Source organism: Beta vulgaris, chromosome 3 (assembly GCF_026745355.1).
Source record: "Beta vulgaris subsp. vulgaris cultivar EL10 chromosome 3, EL10.2, whole genome shotgun sequence".
NCBI lineage: Eukaryota > Viridiplantae > Streptophyta > Magnoliopsida > Caryophyllales > Amaranthaceae > Beta > Beta vulgaris.
In genome coordinates this window covers 124693-148378 of record NC_079204.1, presented here as the reverse complement: position 1 = coordinate 148378, position 23686 = coordinate 124693, and the positions used below count along the sequence as shown (strand labels likewise).

Genomic DNA, 23686 nt, shown 5'->3' with positions numbered 1-23686 from the left:
CAAATTAAACACGGGATCAACAATTTTCATCTTATCTAATCATCAAAATCCGACTTATTTGGTAGCCTAATAGTAGTACTCTCAAGAATCAAGATCACCCCTCTTTTGATCCTTGAAAATTTACCCAAATCCTCTAGAAATAGTGATAGTCTCGTATTTTTCATAAGAAAAAGATTAAATAATATAGACAAAATTGGCCGAAACACTCTAAACTATCGCACAGGTACACCCAACACCATCAACTACGACTTATAGTCACAACACCACCAAGTACAGACTTGGGTGTATTCCATACCATAACTAAGATCAGAGACCAGGATTCTCTTTGACCAACGGGAGAATATTAATGTTTTATTATTTTCTTCCATTTTCTCGATCTCCTAGGTCTCATACCTTATTTATTTTATTATCAGAGTTATTTTGAGGTGAGAATTTTGGTCTCCAGTTTCATTTATGGTACGGATTGCATCTAGGTCCATACTTGATATTGTTCTGGCTATAAATCGTAGTTGGTGATGTTGGGTACCTGCGCTACAGTTCAGAGTGTTTGAGGTGAATTTTGTCAATAGCATATTATTTGTTAGCAAACAAGAGATATGGAAGACATTTATATATTTCTGCTTTATAGATCTTCATCACATTTCCCCTCTTATATATGTTCGGTAACAAATTAAACAGTTTATTGTTTATACATACTTTATTCACAACCCAATAAAATAGACTTGCAAAAACAAAAGAGAGAGAGAGAGGATATAAGAAACATACCAACTTGAAAAGGCTCAGGGCAAATATAACCATCATTAACAAGACTAATATTATGAGGCAAAGGAACATCAGGAGGAGCAACACCAAACTGTGTGCCTTCAAACTCAATCTTAACCTTCATCTGTTCTAAATCTCCAGCAGTCTGAATCCCAGTCTTAAGATCCTCAACCGGGAACCCTGAAAACACAGTTCCTTCACCAACGAGGGCAGGGAGAGTTGAACCATTTGTGATAAGAACATTGGTAGCAGAAACAACAAGTTCTTCATTTTGAAACCCTACATAAACTTGCCATGACTTGAGCTCTACGTAATCATTGTTAAGGATAGTAAGGTCTGATTTAAAGCTATAAGGCTGTTTAGGGAGAACCTTAAGAGGGTGGAGTTTCTTGCCGGACCGCCAACGATACGAGAGCCATATACCATTGCAGATGTTAGAGGAAGGTGCAGGTGCTGGTGCTGGTGCAGGTACTAGGGAGATGTCTGAAGAAGGGCTGTTATTGTCTAGGATGCTTGGGGTGAGTTGAGTTGAGGTGAGATAGAGTTGAGAGATTATTATCAAGGAGAGGAGAAAATTGCCATAGATTGCCATGGTAGCTAGATTGATGAAAAAGATAGAAACAAGATCGAGTTAGTTGAAATAAAAATTGAAGAGATAATATGCACGTTGAAAAGGTAGTGGAGATGAACAAGCTCAGCTCGTCTCTGGAACCTGCATTACGCATAGGTGTACATGCCGGCTTCAACGACGTGCCTATCACGTCTTGGGTCTCAACTCTCAATATTATTATTATTATCATTTTCTCGCGATCTATTGCAATATACTAAAACAGTAATCAAAGATATGCATGTCACTCTTTAATTAAATTTTTTTTTTTTACAAGGATTTATTGACGTAGCTAGTGGTGAAGATTGAGGTGTTGTGAACGATAAGTCACAGGTTGGAATTCTCCATTCTCTTCTTTATACTTTGTAATATTTTCGTGGCTCATATGGTTCAAAAAGAATTTAAACATTTATTCGCCTAAATCATTTATAAGATAAGTATTGTGGAAGGAAATAAAAATCTTCCATAAAATTAATATTTTTTTAACGGGAAATTTAGATATTCTTTTTACATTGTTATACATGGTGAGTTAAACTCGAGCCAAATATTAATGGTAAAGCATAAATGTTAAAATTAAACGGACAAGTTCAATGATGAATCGTCCACCCTTTTTAAGTGGTCTGTACCTAGAAGTAGGAAAAACAAGTTTAGAGAACTGGACTAAAGGTACTAACATTTGCGTAGTTCGTGAACCAGATAAGCCCAACTAACTAACTAAAACACAAATTGGAACCATAAGGCCCATAAAATAATATAATCAACTAATTATACAACCCGAACATAAAGCCCATTTATACTTTTTTTTTAAAGGTACCCATTATGCTTAAAAGTCAGATAAAATGAAAAAAAAGAAAAAGATACGTACGTAACAACTTTTTTTTGTTTGTTCTGGCACATAAAACAAAACAAGACTTGCCATTTGATTTTGAACCAAAACCAAACCCACATGATTCTAAGATGATTTTCCACATGCTCATAGGATAATATTATCGAACATCAATCAACGATAAATACTTGGACAAATTCTTACATTCAAATTATGTGTTAGATATATTTATACCTTAACTTACCCATTTAGAAATATTGCTTGAAACTCTTAACAAATTAACAATACGTTATCAAAATTTGAAAATTACCCCCTCAAATATATTACTATAAGTTTACTATAGCGATCAAAAGTTAGCCTTAACATACTATTATGCTTGAAGTCTTAACCTTTTTCAACAACTCTGTCTATCTAGTTGGATCAAGTTGATTCGTGTATAAGAGTATAATTCCATATGATAGTAACTTCTCATAGCCTAGCAAAAAATTGTTAGTAAATTACACCGAAATTAAGAAAAGTGGTAAAGAAACCTACCTACAAAAGTTGAGTAGCCTTCTAGAAATTTGAAAGATTAATCTTATGTTCAACTTAAAAAATGGTAAAATATATGATGAAAACACTCTGTAATTACTGTTGAAGTAAAGTATAAATAGTAAATAAAGTCTTTAGGTTCACCAGTTTGTAACTTGTGAATTGTGATTTGTACACAATGTCTTATGAAACGTGTGGAACTCCGTCATTACGATTTACATATTGTAAAATCTGTCTGTTTTATTTTGGATGTTGTGGTGGAATTATTAATAGTTTTATCTAGATGACAAAAAAAGAGATTGAATTATGGCCATTAATTATGTCAAAACTCAAAACATATGACATGGTGAATATTTTTTTTTTTTTTTTGATTCATATGAGTCACGAAGGCGATACAAAGTACAAATAAGGGGAGGGGGATTCGAACCTATGACCTATTGTTCACAACACCTCAATCTTAACCACTAGGCCAAGATATCCTTGGTATATGGTGAATTAGTGATATAATTAAGCTAGGTTGATTGATTATTTCAAAGATTACAATTTACAGTGTGTGTTTGGAGCTAGTAACATTTATTTTATTTTCATACGCAACAGTGAACCAGGCTGGAGAGGGGTAGGTGGTCGGCGATCGTAATCCGCGGAGGATGTGCGCAAGGATTCTGTTAAATCTTAAATCTACATGTAACGGTTTTTGCCTTTTACTTTTGCCTGAAATCAATTCTATATTCGACCATATCTTTTTCTCAGTTTTTCATATAGAACCAATGAATAGTTTTGCAACATTATCTTAATGGACGATTATAGTTTACAGTAAAATGTAACTTATTGAGAAACTACTAATTTATCATCGTTATGTACAAATAGTGTTTATAGCTTCCCTAGAAGGTTAGATATGGTCCAGCCTTGAGTCTAGCTATTTAGTGCATTGTCCACTTGTTCATCTTGTGCCACTATGAACATGTTCACATTAGCCTGTCCGAGTGTTGTAGTCTAGTGTGTAGTGCGTGGTGACTGGTGATCAATGAATGGGGCTCCTTCACGTTTGCAAATTGCAATTTGAAGTCCTATACATCGTATACTGTTTTAGGCTATGTTATTTTTCTCAAATCTCATCTCAATTTTTTTTATATGATATGATTTGATTTGATCTAAACTTTTTTAATTTGATCAGATTTAAACTTTTCTAATTTGGTCTGATTGAACTTTTCTATTTGATTATTCTTATTATTATTAATGTTGAATAAATTATTATTATTATTATTATTATTATTAAGCAATTGCAAACTTTTTGTCAATAACTGACGTAGGACGGTTGGCAGATAAGTTCGATAAACAAGCGCAACGAAAAGCCTGAAATGATTTGCGCGCCGACGAAGTCCGATTGCTTATTGTGATACCTTTTCGGAAGCAGAACATCATTAGGTCAATGTTTGGAGGCAGTTTTTGACTTTTTAATAATATCACAGAGTTTATACTCTTTTCTGGTGGATTCCGGAGTTTTACAGATTTATCGCATGTAAATCTGTGTGTTCTTGATTCGAGATTAGTGCTTGCTTTTCTCCATTAATTCCGACTGCGTCAATATCATTAAAATTTACCACTCCAGCACATATCTAATAAAGGAATCATGTCTGTTGACCCATTTACTTAAAATGTGTCACAAACTTTGACCCGAATCCATCATTTTGTGTTGAGTTCTGGTTGTATTGTCGTATCATGTCATTTCTTACCTAATAATAATAATAATAATAATTATTATTATTATTAAAATAATAATGATAATTATTATAATAATTAGAAAAGGAATTAAGGATAAGGCCTAATGTTTTCTAATCTGATCTGATCAAAAAAATTCTGATATTTTTTGATCTGAATTGTACTTTTCTGATCTGATCAAATCTGAAATAAGCATTATAGTTTTAAATAAGTTGAAAATAACATAGCCTAATTAAGTCATCAAAAAGAACATTTTGTTATTGGATGAAATTCGTACAAAAATTACCATATATTTAATAAAATTAGATCGAATATTATAAAATTAAACTTGAGCACATGTAACTATGTAAGCAGCTAAGCTAGGGATGCTAGTTCATAGTTGTATGTTCATTTTAAATCATCATTCAATCTTATTAAATTATTGTAACTTGTGTACATGCAATGTTTTTTTTCAAGTATAAGGATATGATGGAATATTTAGGAATTATTATTTTACATAGCGATTTAATTTCATTTAAGAAAGGGTAGCAAATTTGTGATAATGTGGAGAAAGAATAGCGTTGTTCGAACTTTCGAAGCTACATAAATGGTAGTAATGCAACACAAAATATTTGTCTAAGAAAATCATTCGTACATTTGAACTAAAAAAGTTATAAAAAAGGCGAGGAAAAACAAATAATAATGTGAAAAATACAGATGATAAATTGTTGGGATGAGGATTTAGCCTCGAACAAATATAAAATTAAAGGTGATCTTTTAATTAAGCAACGATTTCTTTATTGTTGTCCTCTTCCTTTCCCTACATGTTACTAAGATATATAGTTAATTTACTTAATTCTGTAAAGAGTTTCTCAAAAATTAATTTTTTTTTTTTACGGAATTACGTGATACACGTGGACCGTGGTAGTCAGAAAATTCTAAGATAAATCAGTCAGAAAATAGTACTACTAGAAAAAAAACACACTAATTATGGTAGAAGGTGGACGGCTAAGATTCACAGTACAATGTACAAAGTAGAGACTTCTTATTAGTTCTTACCAGCTCATGAACTCACCACGTTCTTTTCGCTTTTTTTATTTATTTTTTGTAAATTTCCACGTTATTATTTTTGTTTTTCTTGACGTTTCATTTTGTCATTTCTGTTTATCTTCAATGTCAACACAAACTAACTAATCACTTTCTACCATGTAGCTTCACATTTCTGGAAGAAACCTGTCAAAGGACCAACTCAACCAAAAGCTTAAGCTGATGGTTGAGGCCCCAGGAATAGATTTATACTCTATCAAAACCAACTCCATCCATGCCTCCATGGTCCTTACTTTTTGTCTAAACTCTAAGGGATTGTTTTCTTCATGAAAAAAATTAACATAAAATCCTAAAAGAGTATCTCTTCTTCTTTTCTTTTCTTTTTTCTCTTTCTAAATTAAGGTAAGGTTGATAGTATTAATAGACTACTAGTTAATACTTAATAGAAGTATAGGCGGCTCTTTCAAATGTAATTTTGAACTAAACCTAACATTTTAGATGATTTGTGATCAAAAGATTTTTTTTTGCCTAGTTTATTTTGACATGATTCTCTATGTTTTCTTACATGCAATACTTTGCTTGTCTAGTTTAGTCTACTATATACCATTGGTAAAAGTAATTTGTAATCTTATTTTTCTTTAACTTAGGACTTGTTCAGCAACGATAGTTGTGCTAGTAACTTTTAGCTATATGAGTTGATGTTAGTTGTGCTATTAGTTGTTAGTGATTGGTGTGTAGCTATTAGATATCCAAAGTAGCTGCATATATAAGATATTGATGTTTGATGAAAGGAGTTGGGAAACTCCGCAAGGGTCTTGCCACCTTCGGAGTTCGACAATCAAGTATTTGTTTACAAATAACTAGTTGAAACTCAAACGAAACTTTAAAACTTCCTTCGTTTTGTTTTAAATGAAATATTGGGTGAAATGACACTATTCATTGATCAAATTTGACTTCAATTTATCGCTATTATATAAAAGAAAACATCGTCAAATGAGATTTGTTAGATTCGTTTTGATGCATACTATTAAATTATAACTTTTTATATATTTTTCACGTATGCACAATTGAAAATAATAATGATTGAAAAAGTGCGTTGGGTTTTGTGAAAAAAAATATTCCATTTAAAACAGAACGGGGGAAGTATATAATTCATACACCACTAAACGCTACCCCCCAAACCTACAAATTGTAACTTTTGAGAAACACTACTTATAACACTAAAAACTACTTATACCACTACCTAACCAAACACTATTGTTTTTCTTACTTAGTATTGTGACTCAGTTAAAACACCAAAAGCTAATTCAAAAGCTTGTGTCAAATAGGCCCTTAGGGCATGTTCTCCCCAGCTTATTTTCAGTTCAGTTCAGTTCAATTCGGTTCAATTCAGTTCAGTTCAGTTGTTTTATGCCGAAAAGAACAGGCTCTTAGTCATTAATCATTACTAAATGTACTATATTGATATCATAATTTTTTCTGAAGGCTGATATCTTAAGTTAATAAGATTCTATATAGCAATAAATAAAAAAAGAAAATTCGAGATAAATCTAACAAGATATCAGTTGACCATGTTAAACTTTATATAAAAGTGTGAAAATAGAGTTAAATTTAGTTGATAAATAGTGTCAATTTATTTAATATAATCATTTTTTATGAATGGATTAGAAGTATAACATATGCCAAGCTAAACCTCGAACCAATAATTATCGAGTATTGTTTCCCATCGAGTATTGTTTCCCACACTAGCTAAAAACAACATATTCTTTATGTAGCTTAAGTAATTTGATCCCTTGCAAAGTCGAAAGAACATGATCAATAATGAAACCGAAAACACAGGAAGAAAGTAGTAACAGTTCATCATCTCTCATTCTACCTCTTTTGGTAAAAATAAATCTCCTAAAGTCAATAAAAATGAAAAACATGTCGGTGTCTTTTGACTCTCTTTTTCACACTCATACACCAATCCTTTTATATATCCCCACTGCACTTTTCATTTCACCTTCCTTCTTTCCTTCCTTCACTTCACTTCACTCCCACATACTCACTCAATAAAACTACTCCACTCTCTCTCTCTCTCTCCTCAATCTCCACCGATGGAAATCCACCGTCAAACACTCCCTCTCCTCTCCCTCCTCCTCCTCAACCTCCTCGCTCTCACCTCTGCCAACTTCCGCCTAGCCAAAAACTACGAAGTCGCCTGCACAATGTGCGACACGTGCCAGCCGTGCAACCCACCCACCTACTCTCCGCCGCCTCCGTCACCACCTCCGCCGTCACAACCACCTCCCGCCACCACCGTCGGTTGTCCTCCTCCGCCTGCGCCACCTTCCACCGGCGGCGGCGGTGGCAGCGGGAGTTACTACTACTCTTCTCCGCCTCCGCCTTCCCAACCTTCGTATGTCTATCCTCCACCGTCCACCGGCGGCGGCGGTGGCGGAGGTGGTGGCGGATACTATTATGCGCCGCCGTATCATTATGGGCCCGCACCACCTCCTCCGAATCCAATTGTCCCGTATTTTCCTTTTTATTATCATACCCCACCTCCTGGAAATTACGGTTCTACCCTTGGTCGAAATTCTATATTTTCTTCAATTTTGTTTCCCTTACTATTCTTCTTCTTCCTATAAATAGAAACATTATTATAAGAAAAAAGGGAAAAAGAAAATAATAACTGCAAAGTTTTACAAATCAGATGATATGAAATGACGAGAATACCCTTGATTGTGGAGATCTACGGTGAAAAGAGCTAACTTTCTGGAGGCTACACTGGTAAAAGAAGAAAAGAAAAAGGGTGGTGATATTTTTTCTCTATCTTTTTTTTTTTGTTTTCCTCTTTTCTCTCACTCATTCACATGGTCTGTACCAGTGTAATTTTATGTACGATTAATATTTAATTAATTACCATCCATATTGCATAATTTAATATAGTGATAATTGACTTTTGGTTTTAGTAGTTATTTCCATTATCAAAGAAAATCTTTGAAAGCTGTATAACTCTTCGATTAATTAATATTTATTTCTCCTCTTTTTTTTGGTGACATTGATGTGTATTACATAGTAGTTGGAATCTAAGAGAATAATTAAACATGGTCTCTCTCATCTTTTACTTTTTGTTGTTTTTAATTGGTGTCAATTTTTCATTCTTTCTTAGAATATCTGTGATGGCGTCTTTAATTTGATCATTAATAATCAGTATAATTTCAGTTTAAGAAGAAAGTAACAATTTTTTTGGGTTATGCTATATGCAACCCTTAGGGCTGCATATAAGACATAAATACATTGCTTAAAATGGAAATTAGTTGTCAATTTATGACAAAAGTTTGCATTAATTTATGTAATAAATGATCAATTAATGCTCGTTTTTTTTCCATATTTAGCTTCTTATATGCAGCCCTTAGGGCTGCATTTAGCTTTTCCCATTTTTTTTACATGTTAGTGAAAAAACTAGCATATGGTAAAATGATAGAAATTGAACCTCCAACAATAAAATATAAGAAGTAAAAACGTAAATTATCTTATAAGGAAACATATATAGTTTTAACGAGTGGAAAATTAAGTAATTTAATGGGGTTTTTGGCCATAAAACAGATCGACTTTGTAGCTAGTTGTAATTAATTGGTTAATTTAGTAGTAGTATTACTATTGTCTATTGCCAAAACAGAAGTGGGGTCTTTTGCATGAATGTCAATTGTCACCTCCCAATGGAGATCCCATTAACTATGTTAGCTTTTTCTCTTTTGGCAAATGGTGGTAACATTACATATATGATATATCCTTAGCCACTCATTTCTTTTTTATGTATATATTGTCAATTACTGTAACAAATAAAAGCTCTTGTACTTTTGTAGTAATTATTATTTTTGTGTGTATAACAGTATAGAATTGTAGTCTTGTATATGTAGTGTACATAACAAATATTTTATGGATGGAGACTTTATATATGAATATGATGAAAAAGGGAAAAGGAAGAAGCTAAGAAATGCTTTGAACTTTAATCAAGCTTGAAAAGCTATTAAAAAGCAAGTGCTAGTCACATTCAATTCATGCGCCTAAACTCTATTAAGCTTAATCATTGTACAAAGATTGTTTAGTATAATGCTAATTGCTAGTTTAACTTTACGTTAGGAATATCAAAGTAGTTGGGCACGAGCAGTACACATGATAATAATGGGGCTGCTGTAGCCTGTAGGCTAGGAAGAAATTGTGTCCAACTCGGCCTGGCTCATGTTGAGCTCTAAGACTAATCATGTATTACGTTTACGTGCATCAATTCGAGTTTTTTTTTTTTTTAAAACGACAAATAATAATTTTAAAAAAAGTACAATCTAATGCTAATATAATTAAACCTAAACCAAACAAACAATCAGTTCGAGTTTAAATGTGTACATATAGACAATATTCGAATGCATCACAAGCTGTATGTAGTCGTTTCACAGGTAGACAAAGGTTAATTAAATGGAAAAAGTGTACAGTTGATTGTTGTGACTTATGCAATAATATTTGGTCAGCTCAATTTTAACGTAGGATAAACCAAGCCATTAAGTTTGAAAAAAAAAGTATTTTCTATGTAACGATATTTTTGATAGAGATTTGGCTCCATGAGTATGACGTTTTATCACCTATGAAATTCCTGTCACTAACAAATTAATTAGCAATGATTCTCTCATATGACAAAGATATCACTCTTACTCTCTTACTATATTGTTATCGTACTATGATAATAATTGTAGACTCCGATATGTGATACTGAAATCAATTATAGAGTAAAGTGATAACTGAAAAGCATGCTACATTCTATTTCCAATTCGTTGTTCTTTGTTCGTGATTGAGATTTTCCATCTTCCCTATTACAATAATCAATTTTTATTTGGCTAATTAAGGGAATACTAGTTACACTTTTTTCAATAAGGGCAAAGTCTTATTCCATGTTATTTTATACGTTTTTTTTTTGTGCAAATTTTATACGTTGTCAGTTAGACTTGTGAAAACGATATATACTTTTGTATTTTTTTATCTTTCCTATTTTGACTTTGCACGTTTGTCAATGTACTTATTCTACATTAAATAGCTTTCATTACATATTATGTTACTAGCCATTAAGTGGTAGGTAAAATGTAAAAGAGCTGAATTGAAACTATATCTAGAAATTGTATGAGGGGGTTTCACAAAGACATGAAAATGTAAACAAACGAGAGTTTCGTAGCTTGTTTTAACATAATTCAACCCACTACAAGGAAAAAGTGGGGCCCAAAAGGAAAAAGCTTTATATTTTGGTTCAACTTTGGTAAACTTTTGTCCTTGATTCCGTCCACCACGTGAACAAGGATGGCCTACCTTCTCTCTTTTCTCTTTCTTTCCTTCTTATCATTTCCTTCGCGAAATTGCTTCCAGCTTTCTTGACCTCTTGTAGTTTAGTACTGTAGTAGAATTAGAAGTGTGTAATTTTTTATTTTAAGAAGAAAGATAAGTGGTACGAAAATCAATCCCTGTTAGATTATTTATGCGTAGGACATACTCGCTTAAAGATTGAGTATACGGCTCAATACAGTCAATAGCCTATAAAACTATAGGTTTAAAGACACATTGTCATCACAAGTCAATGCCCCACCATATTGTCAGGATGAAGATTCGAGTCCTTAACAACATGGCCGTTCCTGGATATCGCAGTACAAAATAATTGGACTGTTGGAGAATGGAGAATGGTGATCCAACCTAAATTAGATTACCAAGTTGGCGTTGTGTGTTTATATATGTTGGTGAGCTGTCTATTCATGTGTCTAGCTCATTACCTATCTTTATCCTCAATATGCTGCCTATGCTTTCTTGCATATTTTCATAGAATATGCTTGACAGGGATTATAATCTGAGCTACATAATAATGTAAGAGAACGTATTATGGTCGGACGACTTTCAGGTGGTTCCAATTTTTTTCAGGTAGTCTTCATTTTTTTTTCAGGTGGTTCCAATTTTTTTTCAGGTAGTCTTCATTTTGTTTCAGTTAGTCTTTTTTGTTTTTCAGTGGGTTTTTGTGCTTCATTAGACTTACTTGGGTTTCAGTTGGTCTTTATTCTTTTTCAGGTAGTCTACATTTTTCTTCAGGTAGCTTCATTTTGTTTCAGTTAGTCCATTATTTCTTTCAGTTGGCCCAATTTCTTTTCAGTTGGTCCAACTGAAAGAAAAGAAAGTCCAACTGAAAGAAAAGAAAGTCTAACTGAAACAAAAGAAAGTCTAACTGAAAGAAAAGAAAGTCCAACTGATAGAAAATAAAGTCCAACTGAAAAGAAAACAAAGTCTAACTGAAAGAAAAGAAAGTCTAACTGAAAAAAAAGAAAGTCTAACTGAAAGAAAAGAAAGTACAACTGAAAGAAAACAAGGTCCAACTGAAAAGAAAACAAAACACTAACCTCTACTTTCTCTCACTTTCTCCTTCTTCTTCATGGTGTCACCAGAATTATCACCATTTTTCTTCTAATTTTCGTTGGTTTTTATCGTCAAATGGCGCCGAAATTCAAACCCAAAATCTTCTCTAAGAAATTTCATGAGAGTACGTAACATCAATACATCATGAACCATGTTCATACAAATACAATCAACTCCAACGTACGTAGTCCTCACTATATATAGCAACCTTGAATCATCACAACTTCACACCAAATTCTCTCATTTGTCCTGTTGTCGTAGCCATATTAATCTTGCTCAGTACTACGACAGGTTATATTCTTTGGTTTTGCTTATTGTTTTAGAGTCTTTGTGGACATAATATTTCTTGGCTAACATTCTTTCCATGGCGGATTTTGAGAAGGTTACGAAGAAGAAGGTTTTTTTTCTCCTTTTGGGCTCAGCCCGTCTGACGAGAATATTAGGTCAGACGGTCTGACCCAATACTTTCACATAATGTAATTAATATAATCAATTATTTTCCGTCAAAAAAAGATAATCATATATTTTATGAAAAGTTTCTCACTATTAATTACAAGTTTGAAGTGTCTTCTCATATTAATTTCAAGTTTAACGTATTTACGAGCAATCTCAAAATTGGTGGTATTCTTTTTATATTCGTCCCAGTTGAAATTTGATCTGTTTTTTATGTAAAAAAAAACAAGTTCTTAGGTCCGAGTTATATCCCGGGCCCTCCGGTTAAGGAAATCTTCCATTGTTAATATAGTATTTTAAAATGATAACACTAAACATAGAGGTGATCATTTTGGCCCGGCCCGCTGGCCCGGCCCGGCCCGGCCCGCTGGCCCGGCCCGGCCCGGCCCGTTTTTGGGCCGGGTTTTGGGCAGAATTTTTCGGCCCGCGGGCCGGGCCGGGCCCGGTCACTTTTTTTGTTTTTGGGCGGGCTTTGGGCAAGCTAAAAACGACTTTTTAGTCTATTTTTTGGCCCAGCCCGTTTTGGCCCGCTAAGCCCGGCCCGAAATAGCGGGCTTTGGACACAAAAATTCGGCCCGAATTTATGCCCGGCCCGGCCCGGCAAATGGGCAAATTTTTTTGGCCGTGGCCCGGCCCATGATCACCTCTAACTAAACACAGCTTAGTTTAGTGGTTAATACATTAACATATGAACTTGAGGTCACATGATTAAAAACTAAACTACGCAATTTCTATTTTTTTTTTATTGTACATGAATTATATGATTAAGACTCTGTTAGAGAGAGCGACACGTGACAGTTGACACGAACACCTTTTAATAAATTTATATAGATATCTACCTAATATGATCTAATTAGCAATCTCAGCCTAATAAAAAAAATAGCAAAAATTAATATATAAAATAGGTGATTTATAATTAGGGACCAATTCAGAAAGTGTGCCACAAAACTTAGCTTGAGATCATTCATAAATAAATTAAATTTGATAGGTGGAAATTCTTCCCAAACTTGGGATTTGTAGTGACAATTTTACTAATATTTTAAGGAAAATGATATATGTAGCCTTTAGGGTTATGTATAAGGTGCTCAAAATGGAAATAAAATATTGAATCAAGCATTTATTACCTCAGTTGATGTGAAAATATGTCTTGAATTCTTAAACTGTTTCCATTTAAAGAAATGTATTAAATACTTATATGTAGCCCTAAGGGCTACATATAACATTACCCTTATTTTAAATGGTCTAAATTTAGTAAAATTATCACTATCCATTACTCCCTCCGTTTCAAAATATAAGTCGTTTAATGTTTTTTTACACAAATTAAGAATTTAGTTAATTTTAGTTGGATTTGCATGGGTAACAAGAATTGACATTAAATATTGTATTGAAAATACAAAATAACCTATAAGCTTATCTTGATAATATAAAGTTGCATTTAATCTTACATTGGTATTGTAGAATACCTTATATTTTGAAACAAAATTTTTTAGCTAAAATGCCTTATAATTTGAAACAGATGGAGTATTTTATGGGGCCATTCAAAGCAAAAAAAAAAAAAAAAAAAGTATTGGACATGGTGAAAACTCAAGTCAAACATTCTTTGTAGAACATACGTTGCTTTTTATCAAAAAAAAAAAAAGGATTACTAAACGCAAAATCACTTTACTAACGCAACCCAAAAAAATCTTGATAATCATATTTTTTCTAAAAAAATTCTCTCTCTAAAAATATTCTCTCCTCCTTTCTAACTGTTAGAGGGAAAAAACTTCATAGAAGATCTAATTCACAACTTTTAATCTGATATTCAATAGACGATAATCTTGACTAAAGTGAATTTTAATCTGATGTATGTTGTTTATTTTTTTCGTCATTATGTATTGTTGGGGCGATTATTATGCATCGATTTGCCTCATTTCGTGCAATATGCATGAAACATAATAGACTGTTTCTTTCAATCTGCACGAAACAATCTATTCTGTTTCATGGAGATTGCACGGAACCGTCTATTCTATTTCGTGCAAATTGCACGAAACTGTAAATTCGAACCTTCAATCATTTTCGCAACTTCTTCCAAATTGTAACTCGCAATTTGCTGTTTGTTGTTTTGACCACAAAAATAGAGAAAGGAGGAAGAGAAATCACTTAATTTGATGTGTTGTTATGGAGAAATCACTCAAAAATGGAGGAATTCTTAGAAATTAAATTGGTACAACCCTAGAAAAAAAGGCAGAGAAATGGTAGAGGGAGAAAATAGGCAGAAATTAATAGATGGTGAATAGAGTTATAAAGGGTATTTTAGATATTTTACTGGGCTGCATTAGTAAAGTGAGGTTACATTTAGCAACCATGAAAAAAATATACTATCTAGATAAATAAAAACTTTACTAGTTCCAACTTCAAAATCACCTTCTAAGCTTTTAAAAATAGATAAGATCTGTAATCCTCAAAAAATTTAAGTTAAAATATGTGTCAAACTTCTCATTGGCAACCAATACCAATTCAATATTGGTCACAAGTTTTCTCATCAATCAATTATCATAGTACAAGATTAGGATACCTTACAAAACACTAACTACTAAAATATACCCAATTGGATATATAATAGATAAACCTATATATCCTAATTCTATCTTAGCAACTTTAATCATATACTATTAGACTTCTATTGTCATAATAACACTAGATATAATATTCTATCAATTAAGATAATTACGTTATCCTCAATAATATGCAAATTTGACTTTGGAAACAAATTCTTATATGTAATAATTTCTAAACTAAGCTAAGTTAAAACACTAGTATTATTATGTGAGATCTTATTGGATTCATGATAATGCGTTGAGAATATAAGTAAAGATAAAAAAACAAAAAAAAACTCTTCTCCGAAAAGAATATTAAAATGCAACAGAGAAACTTCCTATGTTTCGTATTAAATATAACAAAAAAAATATTTTATATTTTACAAATAATACTTCTTTGTTGCATTTAATTTGAAATGGAAGAAGTAATATCATTCTAAATTTCTAACCTTTGCTATACATGTATTGTCGTTTTCGTTTGGTTATTAAACCCACAATGGTTTTTATCTAAGGCTCCGTTTGGTAGGGCGTAAAATATTTTCAGTGTAAAATGATTTTCATGGAAAACAATTTACAATGGAAAACACAATTCCAAAATTAGTTTTTCGTTGTTTGGTTACATGTAAGAAAATTGATGAAATAAAAGGAAAATGAAAGGGAAAGTAAGGAGGTAGTGAGAGGAGTGTACAAGAGAGATAAGGAAAATAGTTTTCCCTTCATTTTGAAAGGAAAATGGTTTTCCATCATTGGGAGAGTAATTTTACCCAAATGGGAAATGGTTTTACACTCTTTTGCCAACCAAACAATGTAAAACTAAAAATAAAATAAAATAATTTTTCGAAAAAACGTTTTACACCCTACCAAACAGAGCCTAAATGGTGGGAGACTGAGGCCCACTTCCATGTTCTCCTAGATTAGACAAATGCCTGCTGGTTATGTTTCTACTGATATAAATGGGTAGAACATGGGTGTTTATAGCCGTAAAGTCGGATTTAGTAATTATTCCATATTGGACCTTTCGACCTTATTTATATCAAAAGGCCCAATATCAATATCACCTATAAACACCCATGTTTAAGAATCAAGATGCTACATCAGCTGCCCAAAAAAAGAGAGAGATAGAGGCTGCTCTTAATGATTGTCATAACTCATATTCTTGTTAAGCTACTCTAAATAAACACACACAAGTTGAAATTTTTAAATTGGTATGTTTGGAAGTAACCATTAGTTATTAGAGTAATTTTCACCATATATTTATTTTTGTAAAGAGATAGAGTATAGGTGTGCGAGGACCAACTTGATCAGAAGGAGTGATGGATGAGATTCGAACTCGTGAATCTTATTATGCTGGTTTTGATATCATGTTAAAGGAACAACTCAATCAAAATCTTAAGGTCCAGGTCTATTCCTTTATTTTTACCACATCTTTAGCATTATTGATATTTCTTGATTAAAAATAGTTATCTAGAAAAAAGACACATAAATAAGAAGAACTTAAACTAGAATAATATTTCATCAACATAAATTACACACTCCAGTTTCCAGAACTAGATTACAGAGAATAGCAAGAACAGATTCTTGGAAATAATACAAATAAAGGAAGCAAAATAATCTTAAATTCTGAAGAGAAATTCACAGCAACTAATTACAAACCTTTTTTAAATTATAAACCTACTGCAAATTCCACAGTGGTAGAATAAGTGAGTTGAAAAAACTTGTACACTTTGTTTGGTATTTTTTTAATGTGAAAATATTGGGTCAGACCGTCTGACCCAATATTCTCGTCAGACGGGTTGAGCCCAATACTATAATATACAGCAACGACGGCGGTCGAAGGATTCTCCACCATTCCCACATAATACACAATTACCATGAGATATATATCTTGAGTTGATAGACAAGTTATCCATTTTCATCTTTTGTCATCATTCACCAAAAAAAGTCTGAACTGGAAGAGATCTGCCGGCAAACACATATGACCGTAGAAGCACAGAGTCTGAACTGCTTTGCTGTTGAAGCTATAGAATCTGGTAATGATTTGAACCAACAAAGTTACAGCTTCTCCACACAAAGTTACCTAAGAAGAGATAATGGGTGGAATAACATTTGGAAGACCAACAAATTTGGCTGCAAATTCTTCTTATCCTTCATCTTCTTCTTCATCTTTAAGTAATATTCCAAGGCGTTTTAATGGTGATCAAAATGAGATTGAGAGTCAAACATCAAATGGGTCTTCCATTGATTCTGTTTTTGGTTCTGTTCCAACTCGACTCGAGGTCGAATATGCAGTTACAGTTTCTCCACATAAACCCACCACCACCACAACCACCACCATCACCACCACCGGAAACACCGGAAACAGAAGCTTCTCCATCATCAAAGTAACTAACAGAAGGATAGTAGTACAGCAATGCAGGATAATTAGTTGGTGTAATTGAAGAATAAGCAATCCCACATAATCACTCAATGAAGAAGAAGAAAGTGAGAGAAAGCAGAGGTTAGTGTTTTGTTTTTCAGTTGGACTTTGTTTTGTTTCAATTGGACTTTGTTTTCTTTTCATTTGGACTTTGTTTTCTTTCAGTTGGACTTTGTTTTCTTTTAGTTGGACTTTGTGTTTCTTTCAGTTGGACTTTGTGTTTGTTTCAGTTGGACTTTGTTTTTTTTCAGTTGGACTACCTGAAAAAAAATGAAGACTACCTGAAAAATAATGAAGACTACCTGAAAAAAAAATGAAGACTACCTGAAAAAGAATAAAGACCAACTGAAACCCAAAGTAAGTCTAACTGAAGTACAAAAACCAACTGAAAAAAAAAGAAGACTAACTGAAAAAAAAATGAAGACTACCTGAAAAAAAATGAAAACTACCTGAAAAAAAATGAAGACTAACTGAAAAAAATTAGAACCACCTAAAAGTCGTCCGACCAAAAATTATGGTCGGACGAGTCCGACACAATACGTTCTCTTTTTTAATAAAGAAAGGAAAAAAAAAGGAAGAGAAAGGAATAGAAGAGTGAAGAAGGTAGTTGTAATTTCTAATGTTTGATATAATTGGTGGATTTGAGAGAAATCACATGTTTGGTTTTCATTAGTAAAGGAAAGCAAAGGAAAGAAATAAAGAAAACATAGGTAAAAGCTTCTTAGCTTTCTTTCGGTCACATTTCTCCGATTTAATTTAGAAGGAAAGGAAAACAAGGATGTCAGAGTATTATTTTCCTTCCACTTCCTCTTCATTTTCTGTTAAACTTCTCTTATTTTCTTTTGATATGCGATTTGGCAGAAATTTCTGTTAGTTTGAGACATTATTATATGAAGCTGCTCAAAGAGAAAGAACGTGTTTTTGAAGTAAGAGTAGGAATGATTTGGGAGTTCATGGTAAGCATGAGAGGCATAAATGCTAACCCGAACAAGGTCGATGCAATCTTAAACTTCCAAAAACCAAAGATCATAAAGGATAATGTAGAGGCTGACTTGAAGGATGGTTGCCTTGACACATTTCATCTCAAAGTCAAAGTCAATTCCACGAAGACAAGTTCTACAATTAGCTTCTAAATATGGTAAGACTAAACAATGTTGTAGAATTGCATTAAAATTAGCTAGGCCAAATTAATTAATTATAGTACTTATCTATTGTTAGAATTAATTTAGAGCTAAATTACCCTCTACTAGTATGAATCAATGTCACAATTATTCCTAACCCAAATTAATCAAATCATAATGCTCAACAAGACAAATGCACCCTATATCACAACAATTAATAATTCTCTTGATATGTGATATAAACTCCTTTGGTTCCTTAACTGTTGCTCCATATCACTCTTTAGAGTCCCCAAGGGTCAAGACACAACATCAAAAGTAAATGTCACTAAGTTTCACATTCATATAAATTATAAAAATTGATATTCTAACCATACTTATTTACTATGTGAAAATCGATGTGCACGGAAGAACGAAATAAACTTGGATCATAGACACTACATATTACAAACGTGCCAAACAACATCAACACATATAAGATGTCCATCTCAAACCCAAATCACATTATATGAGCTCTATGATTACCTAATACCCATTTATATACCAAAGATGTTTTGGTCTAATGGTTAAGATTGAATTACTATAAACGATAAGTCACAATTTTGAATTCCATTATCTTCTTTATATTTTGTACTGCCATCTTATCTCAAATGAATAAAAAAAAAAAAGAGAATCCTAAAAAAATCCCATTGTTTTTCCAGTGTAGGATTTGACTATGTCATGTCCAAATAACAACGGACACGAAAACTAAGTTTTGCTCCCACGCCTTGGAATTAAATGCTAATTAACAATAGTTAGACAAACATGAAACATCTATTCCTCCTCATACATATAACTCCTGACTCCATCATATGACAACATTGACATAAAGCATGAACTTAAAATAAACCCCATTTAAGATAAAAGTGTAGTTTTAATCAATTAGGCGCTATCAATTCCAAATGATTCGAAGGCACAATCAAGTCACTCTTTAAGACAAAGGCGCATAACAAAAGGAATGGGCAGCCTGCAGGAGAGCATCTTCATGATTTTATTCAGCCTACTCTTTAATTAAACTAGGCACACGTTTGATGTATAACTTTTCTTTATAGATTCGCTTACCTAAATTGAAAATAGAAATAATAATAATAACAAGAATAAAGGATTTTTCTTCAAGATATTCTGTGTTTTTCTTTTAATTTGATAGCAAAATGTGCCCATGAACACACATTAAATACATTGGAAGTTGGATAAGTCGATAAGCGTCTCATCGTAAGAGGCCAACACTTTCTCGACAAATTGTAATAAAAATTATTCAACCATGATTAATAGCCGCAGAAAATCTAATTCTTTGTAAGAATTACAAGCAAAAATACACAAATCAATAATTGTGTGCAACTACGCCGCAAAAATCCCACTTTTGCTGACCTACTAACATGGTCATCAACATTCAACCATGTCACATGTGACATAAACAAACAATCAATCTCAATCAATGAAATACTCCTTAGTCCTACCCACAAACACAATAACTAAAATTGTAAAATAAGATATCATATGTTAATATGTTATGTTAGCACAAAATTAAACACTTCTTACCATATACTAGTAACTTTGATTACTACTCACAAAGCATCATCTCAATAAAAAATTTGATAACTCTCTCAAACTCAACAAATAAAGCCATTTCATCTCATCACAAAAGCTTTAATAATAAAGGGACACACTTTCTTTTCATCCCTTTTTCTTGATTCTTCAAGAACCACTTTTTTTAAAACCCACTTCACTAATCTAATAATTGCTAATCATACTTACTACAACTAAACTACTCCTTAAATCACCCTAAAAATTAAGTAAATGGAACCCACAAAAAAACCCATTTTTTTCAAATTTCTCAAAGTTTCAAACTTTGTTATGCATAAACTGATCCATAAGAAAGAGCCATCAAAAGCACAGCAGCTTGTTCTTCTTCACCTAACTTCCTTCTCCTTTGTTGTTTATTATCAACCGTTGATCTTTGCATCATCACCTCTCTTCCAAGCGCTAATAACCGTTGATGAAGTGGGGTCCCACCATTTAATCTACTTGATAATGATGATGTTGTTGTTGTTGTACTACTATTACTGTTGTTGCTACTTCCGCTGTTGCTTTTTTTTGATGATTTTTTATCCTCTGATTTTAATCCCAAAATTGCCCTTCTTTTTTTCCTGCTTCTAATTCCACATGCATTGCACAGTGACTGCAGATCACAGCCGTTAAAAGAAAAACCCATTAGATGATGATCATCAGTCATTCAACGGTTGTGATTAGGAGAGAGAATGATAAAAAACAAACCTTGGGACCCGCAGGACCGCCTCTCCAAAGTGGGGTTTTAGAGGTACCACAATCAGCACATCGTTTGATCTCATTTCCTTGGCTTTCTATTGATGAAACTCCATCTGGGTCAGATGATTTCTGCATTATTTGATCAAATTTCATTAGTAATTTTCAAAATTTATATCACATTTTCAACAGATTATAATGATAAAAAAAACAGGGGAAAGTAGTGATCAACTTACTTTTTCATTCAGATCCACCATGATTATCAACTATTTCAAATATCTAAAACAAACCCAGATAAACTAAACACAATAGAAATAATGGGTAGAACTCAGAATGATCAAAATCAGTGAAAAAACCCTAAAATTGATAAACCCTAATCAGAACTTATGAGTTCCCCCCTTCTAAGTAATGCTATGATCAAATGATCAAGTGATGAAAAGGGTTGAATGTTTGAAAATCAGTGATCAAAGCAAGAGCTAAAACTCACTGGATGAGGAGAGAGAGAGAGTGAGAGAAAGAAAGCGGGAAAAGAAAAAGAGGAGAAAGAGAATGAAGATAGGATTTTTAGGGTAAAATGAAAGATTTGTGTGAGAAATGAAGAGATTAAACCGACATGCAAATATAAGAGGGGAGGAGAGAGAAAGTACCGACAGAGAAAGTTTATCCTCAGCCGAATGAAGGAAGAGCTGAGAAAAAATAAAGTTTGGGTTTTTTTTGTGTGTGTTTTTGGTGGGTTGGCTGCTGTTTGGCTAAATTTTGAGTGATCAAAAGATGGTAGAAGAAACCCTAGTTCTATTTATTATGGGGGTATATAAATATTAGGGGTTTTGTAGTGACTTATTTGCCCTTGGTCTTGAAATATTTTGTCCTCCCGCCAAAGATTTTTAGTGTACAAATTTTTGACTTTGTGATTTGGTTTTGGTTTGGCCTTTTGGCTCCATTTTCAAAAGTTTTAGTTGTCTATATTGGTTTCACATCATGATTTTGATTATTTTTTGTATCTTTGTAAAATTAAATTATTGACTTGAAATCATGTAATATATGTAATCTACTAAACTTTTAAATGTCGTCTAAAAATTACTTAAAATTTCCCCAAAAAAGTTGAAATTACATTTTTATCCTTTTCTTTTTCTTTAGACCACCACCCACCACCGTCCATTTCCTGCCACCTCACTCTACAACCATCTATCACCTGTCACCGCACTCCACCACCATCCACTCCACCCACCACCTCGGAGAAAAATTTTAAAACCTCACTCCACCATCATCCACCTCCTGCTACCACCACCCCATTGATTTGTCAACCCTTTGAACGTCGATGGAAGGAAATTGCATCAATAACAGAGGAAATTGAAGGAGGGAAATCAAATAAATTGCAGAGGATTATTGTTGGCTTGGCCGATTTTTTTTAAAAAAAGGGTGATGGACGTCTGGCCAGGAAGTTCCTCCCATGGCCCTAACGTCCAGGCCAGAGGTTAGAGCCATGGGAGGAACGTCATAGCCAGACATTCCTCCCATCACCCAATTTTTTAAAAAAATGTGGTCAAGCTATTGGAGGATATGGCGGTGGGAGGTAGAGGTGATGGGTGGTGGCTGGTGGTGCAAGTGGTGGTAGGTGGTGAAGGGGGAGGGAGTGGTGGAAAAAGAGAAGGGTAAAATAGTCTATTGAACGTGAAATTGGGGTGATTTTAAATAAATTTGGAGCAACCTTTAACGATCTCCATGATCTATTTTATGGGATTAATTAAAACAACATATACATATTGCGGTCCTGTATCAGTTCACCTAATCTTTAGTAAACATAAATTATTCTTATTTTTTTGATAAATTAACTTATTCTTATTGATACTCTAGACTCTCGCAAATAAGGTGTAAGCAAGTTCCGATAAGATCAAGTATGTTAAGATAAGTAAATGTAAGTTTAAAAAAAAAAGGAATTTAAATTGATCTTAGTTTTGTTGAACTATATATTTACTTAATTAATAGTTTAATAACTGTAAGTATTATTACCATCTTCGTTATTGAGTCATACTGTATTGACTTGTATTTTTAATCACATATTATTTTTTAACACAATTATAAATGAGCCATGTGTTTCTGTAATATCATAAAAATCTTAAACACGGGGCGTTACAGTTTCTTCCTCTATTATATGTTTTTTGTAGTTATCACTCATAAGATTTAGCTCATCTTTTCTCGTCTTGTCCTTTTTTGTGTTGATGTCTTTGAGGAACTCTCTAGAATTTGTGATTGGCCTCACCCCCCTATATCCAGGCTGATATGTCTTTTAAAGATTATTTAGCGAATCTTATCAGAGTTGTTTATCCGGATCAAATTGCTAAGGTTGCTCTAGCTTGATGGTTTATATGGTATGCTCGAAATGGTGTTACATTTAGACAAGATTATTTCTTTCCTACTAAATTAAGTAGTATGGTTAGAGCTTATGCGGATAAGCTTGATGGACTAAGGGTTGAAGATGTCTCGTTTCAAAGCCCTTCTCTTAATCCTTGTAGGGCTAAAAATCAAATTAGAAGGAATATTGTTTGGTTGCCCCCTCTTGCTTCGTTTTTTAAATTAAATTTTGATGGTTCGAAATTAAAGGATGGGACTACCTCCTATGGTTTTGTTATTAGAGATGATACTAGAGATATTAAGTTGTGTGGTGCTAATTCTCTTAGTTTGCATTTCTCAATTTTAGTTGCAGAAGCATGGGGACTAAAGGAAGGTGTTAAAAGCGCTATTTCGCTTGGGATTAAAAAATTTGGTTATTGAAGGGGATACTTTAGTGTTATACAGGCCATCAAAAGGATTTGGAAAATTATTTGGGCTATTCAATCTATTATTTTAGATGCAGGTGAAGATTTTAAATGGTTTGATGAAGTGCGGATCAACAATGGGTATAAGGAAGGTAATATGGAATGGCGA

The 23686-nt window shown here is 33.1% G+C and overlaps 2 protein-coding genes across 2 annotated transcripts; both read right to left on the bottom strand.

Moving 5' to 3' along the window:
• Positions 1–692: 692 nt before the first annotated feature.
• Positions 693–1536, bottom strand: LOC130590864 (COBRA-like protein 9). The gene has a single exon (XM_057393449.1). It carries the CDS (start codon positions 1352–1354, stop codon positions 698–700), a length of 657 nt encoding a protein of 218 aa, XP_057249432.1. The 5' UTR covers positions 1355–1536; the 3' UTR covers positions 693–697.
• An 18538-nt stretch (positions 1537–20074) lies between these two features.
• On the bottom strand, positions 20075–21550 carry LOC104887852 (GATA transcription factor 15). Its single transcript, XM_010672609.4, has 3 exons — positions 20998–21550; positions 20774–20893; positions 20075–20678 (listed from the first exon to the last, which is right to left on the bottom strand). The coding sequence occupies exons 1-3, from the start codon at positions 21016–21018 to the stop codon at positions 20352–20354; spliced, it is 468 nt and encodes a 155-aa protein (XP_010670911.1). The 5' UTR covers positions 21019–21550; the 3' UTR covers positions 20075–20351.
• Between the last annotated feature and the right edge of the window lie 2136 nt (positions 21551–23686).

What these genes read in the sequence shown, in the direction of transcription:
- LOC130590864 (XM_057393449.1), bottom strand. Translation starts at nt 1,354, where the DNA reads ATGGCAATCTATGGCAATTTTCTCCTCTCCTTGATAATAATCTCTCAA.
- LOC104887852 (XM_010672609.4), bottom strand. Translation starts at nt 21,018, where the DNA reads ATGGTGGATCTGAATGAAAAA. An exon ending in TGGTGGATCTGAATGAAAAA is followed by an intron (nt 20,894 to 20,997) that starts GTAAGTTGATCA and finishes CAAATAATGCAG; the next exon opens with AAATCATCTGACCCAGATGG. An exon ending in GCGGTCCTGCGGGTCCCAAG is followed by an intron (nt 20,679 to 20,773) that starts GTTTGTTTTTTA and finishes TGTGATCTGCAG; the next exon opens with TCACTGTGCAATGCATGTGG.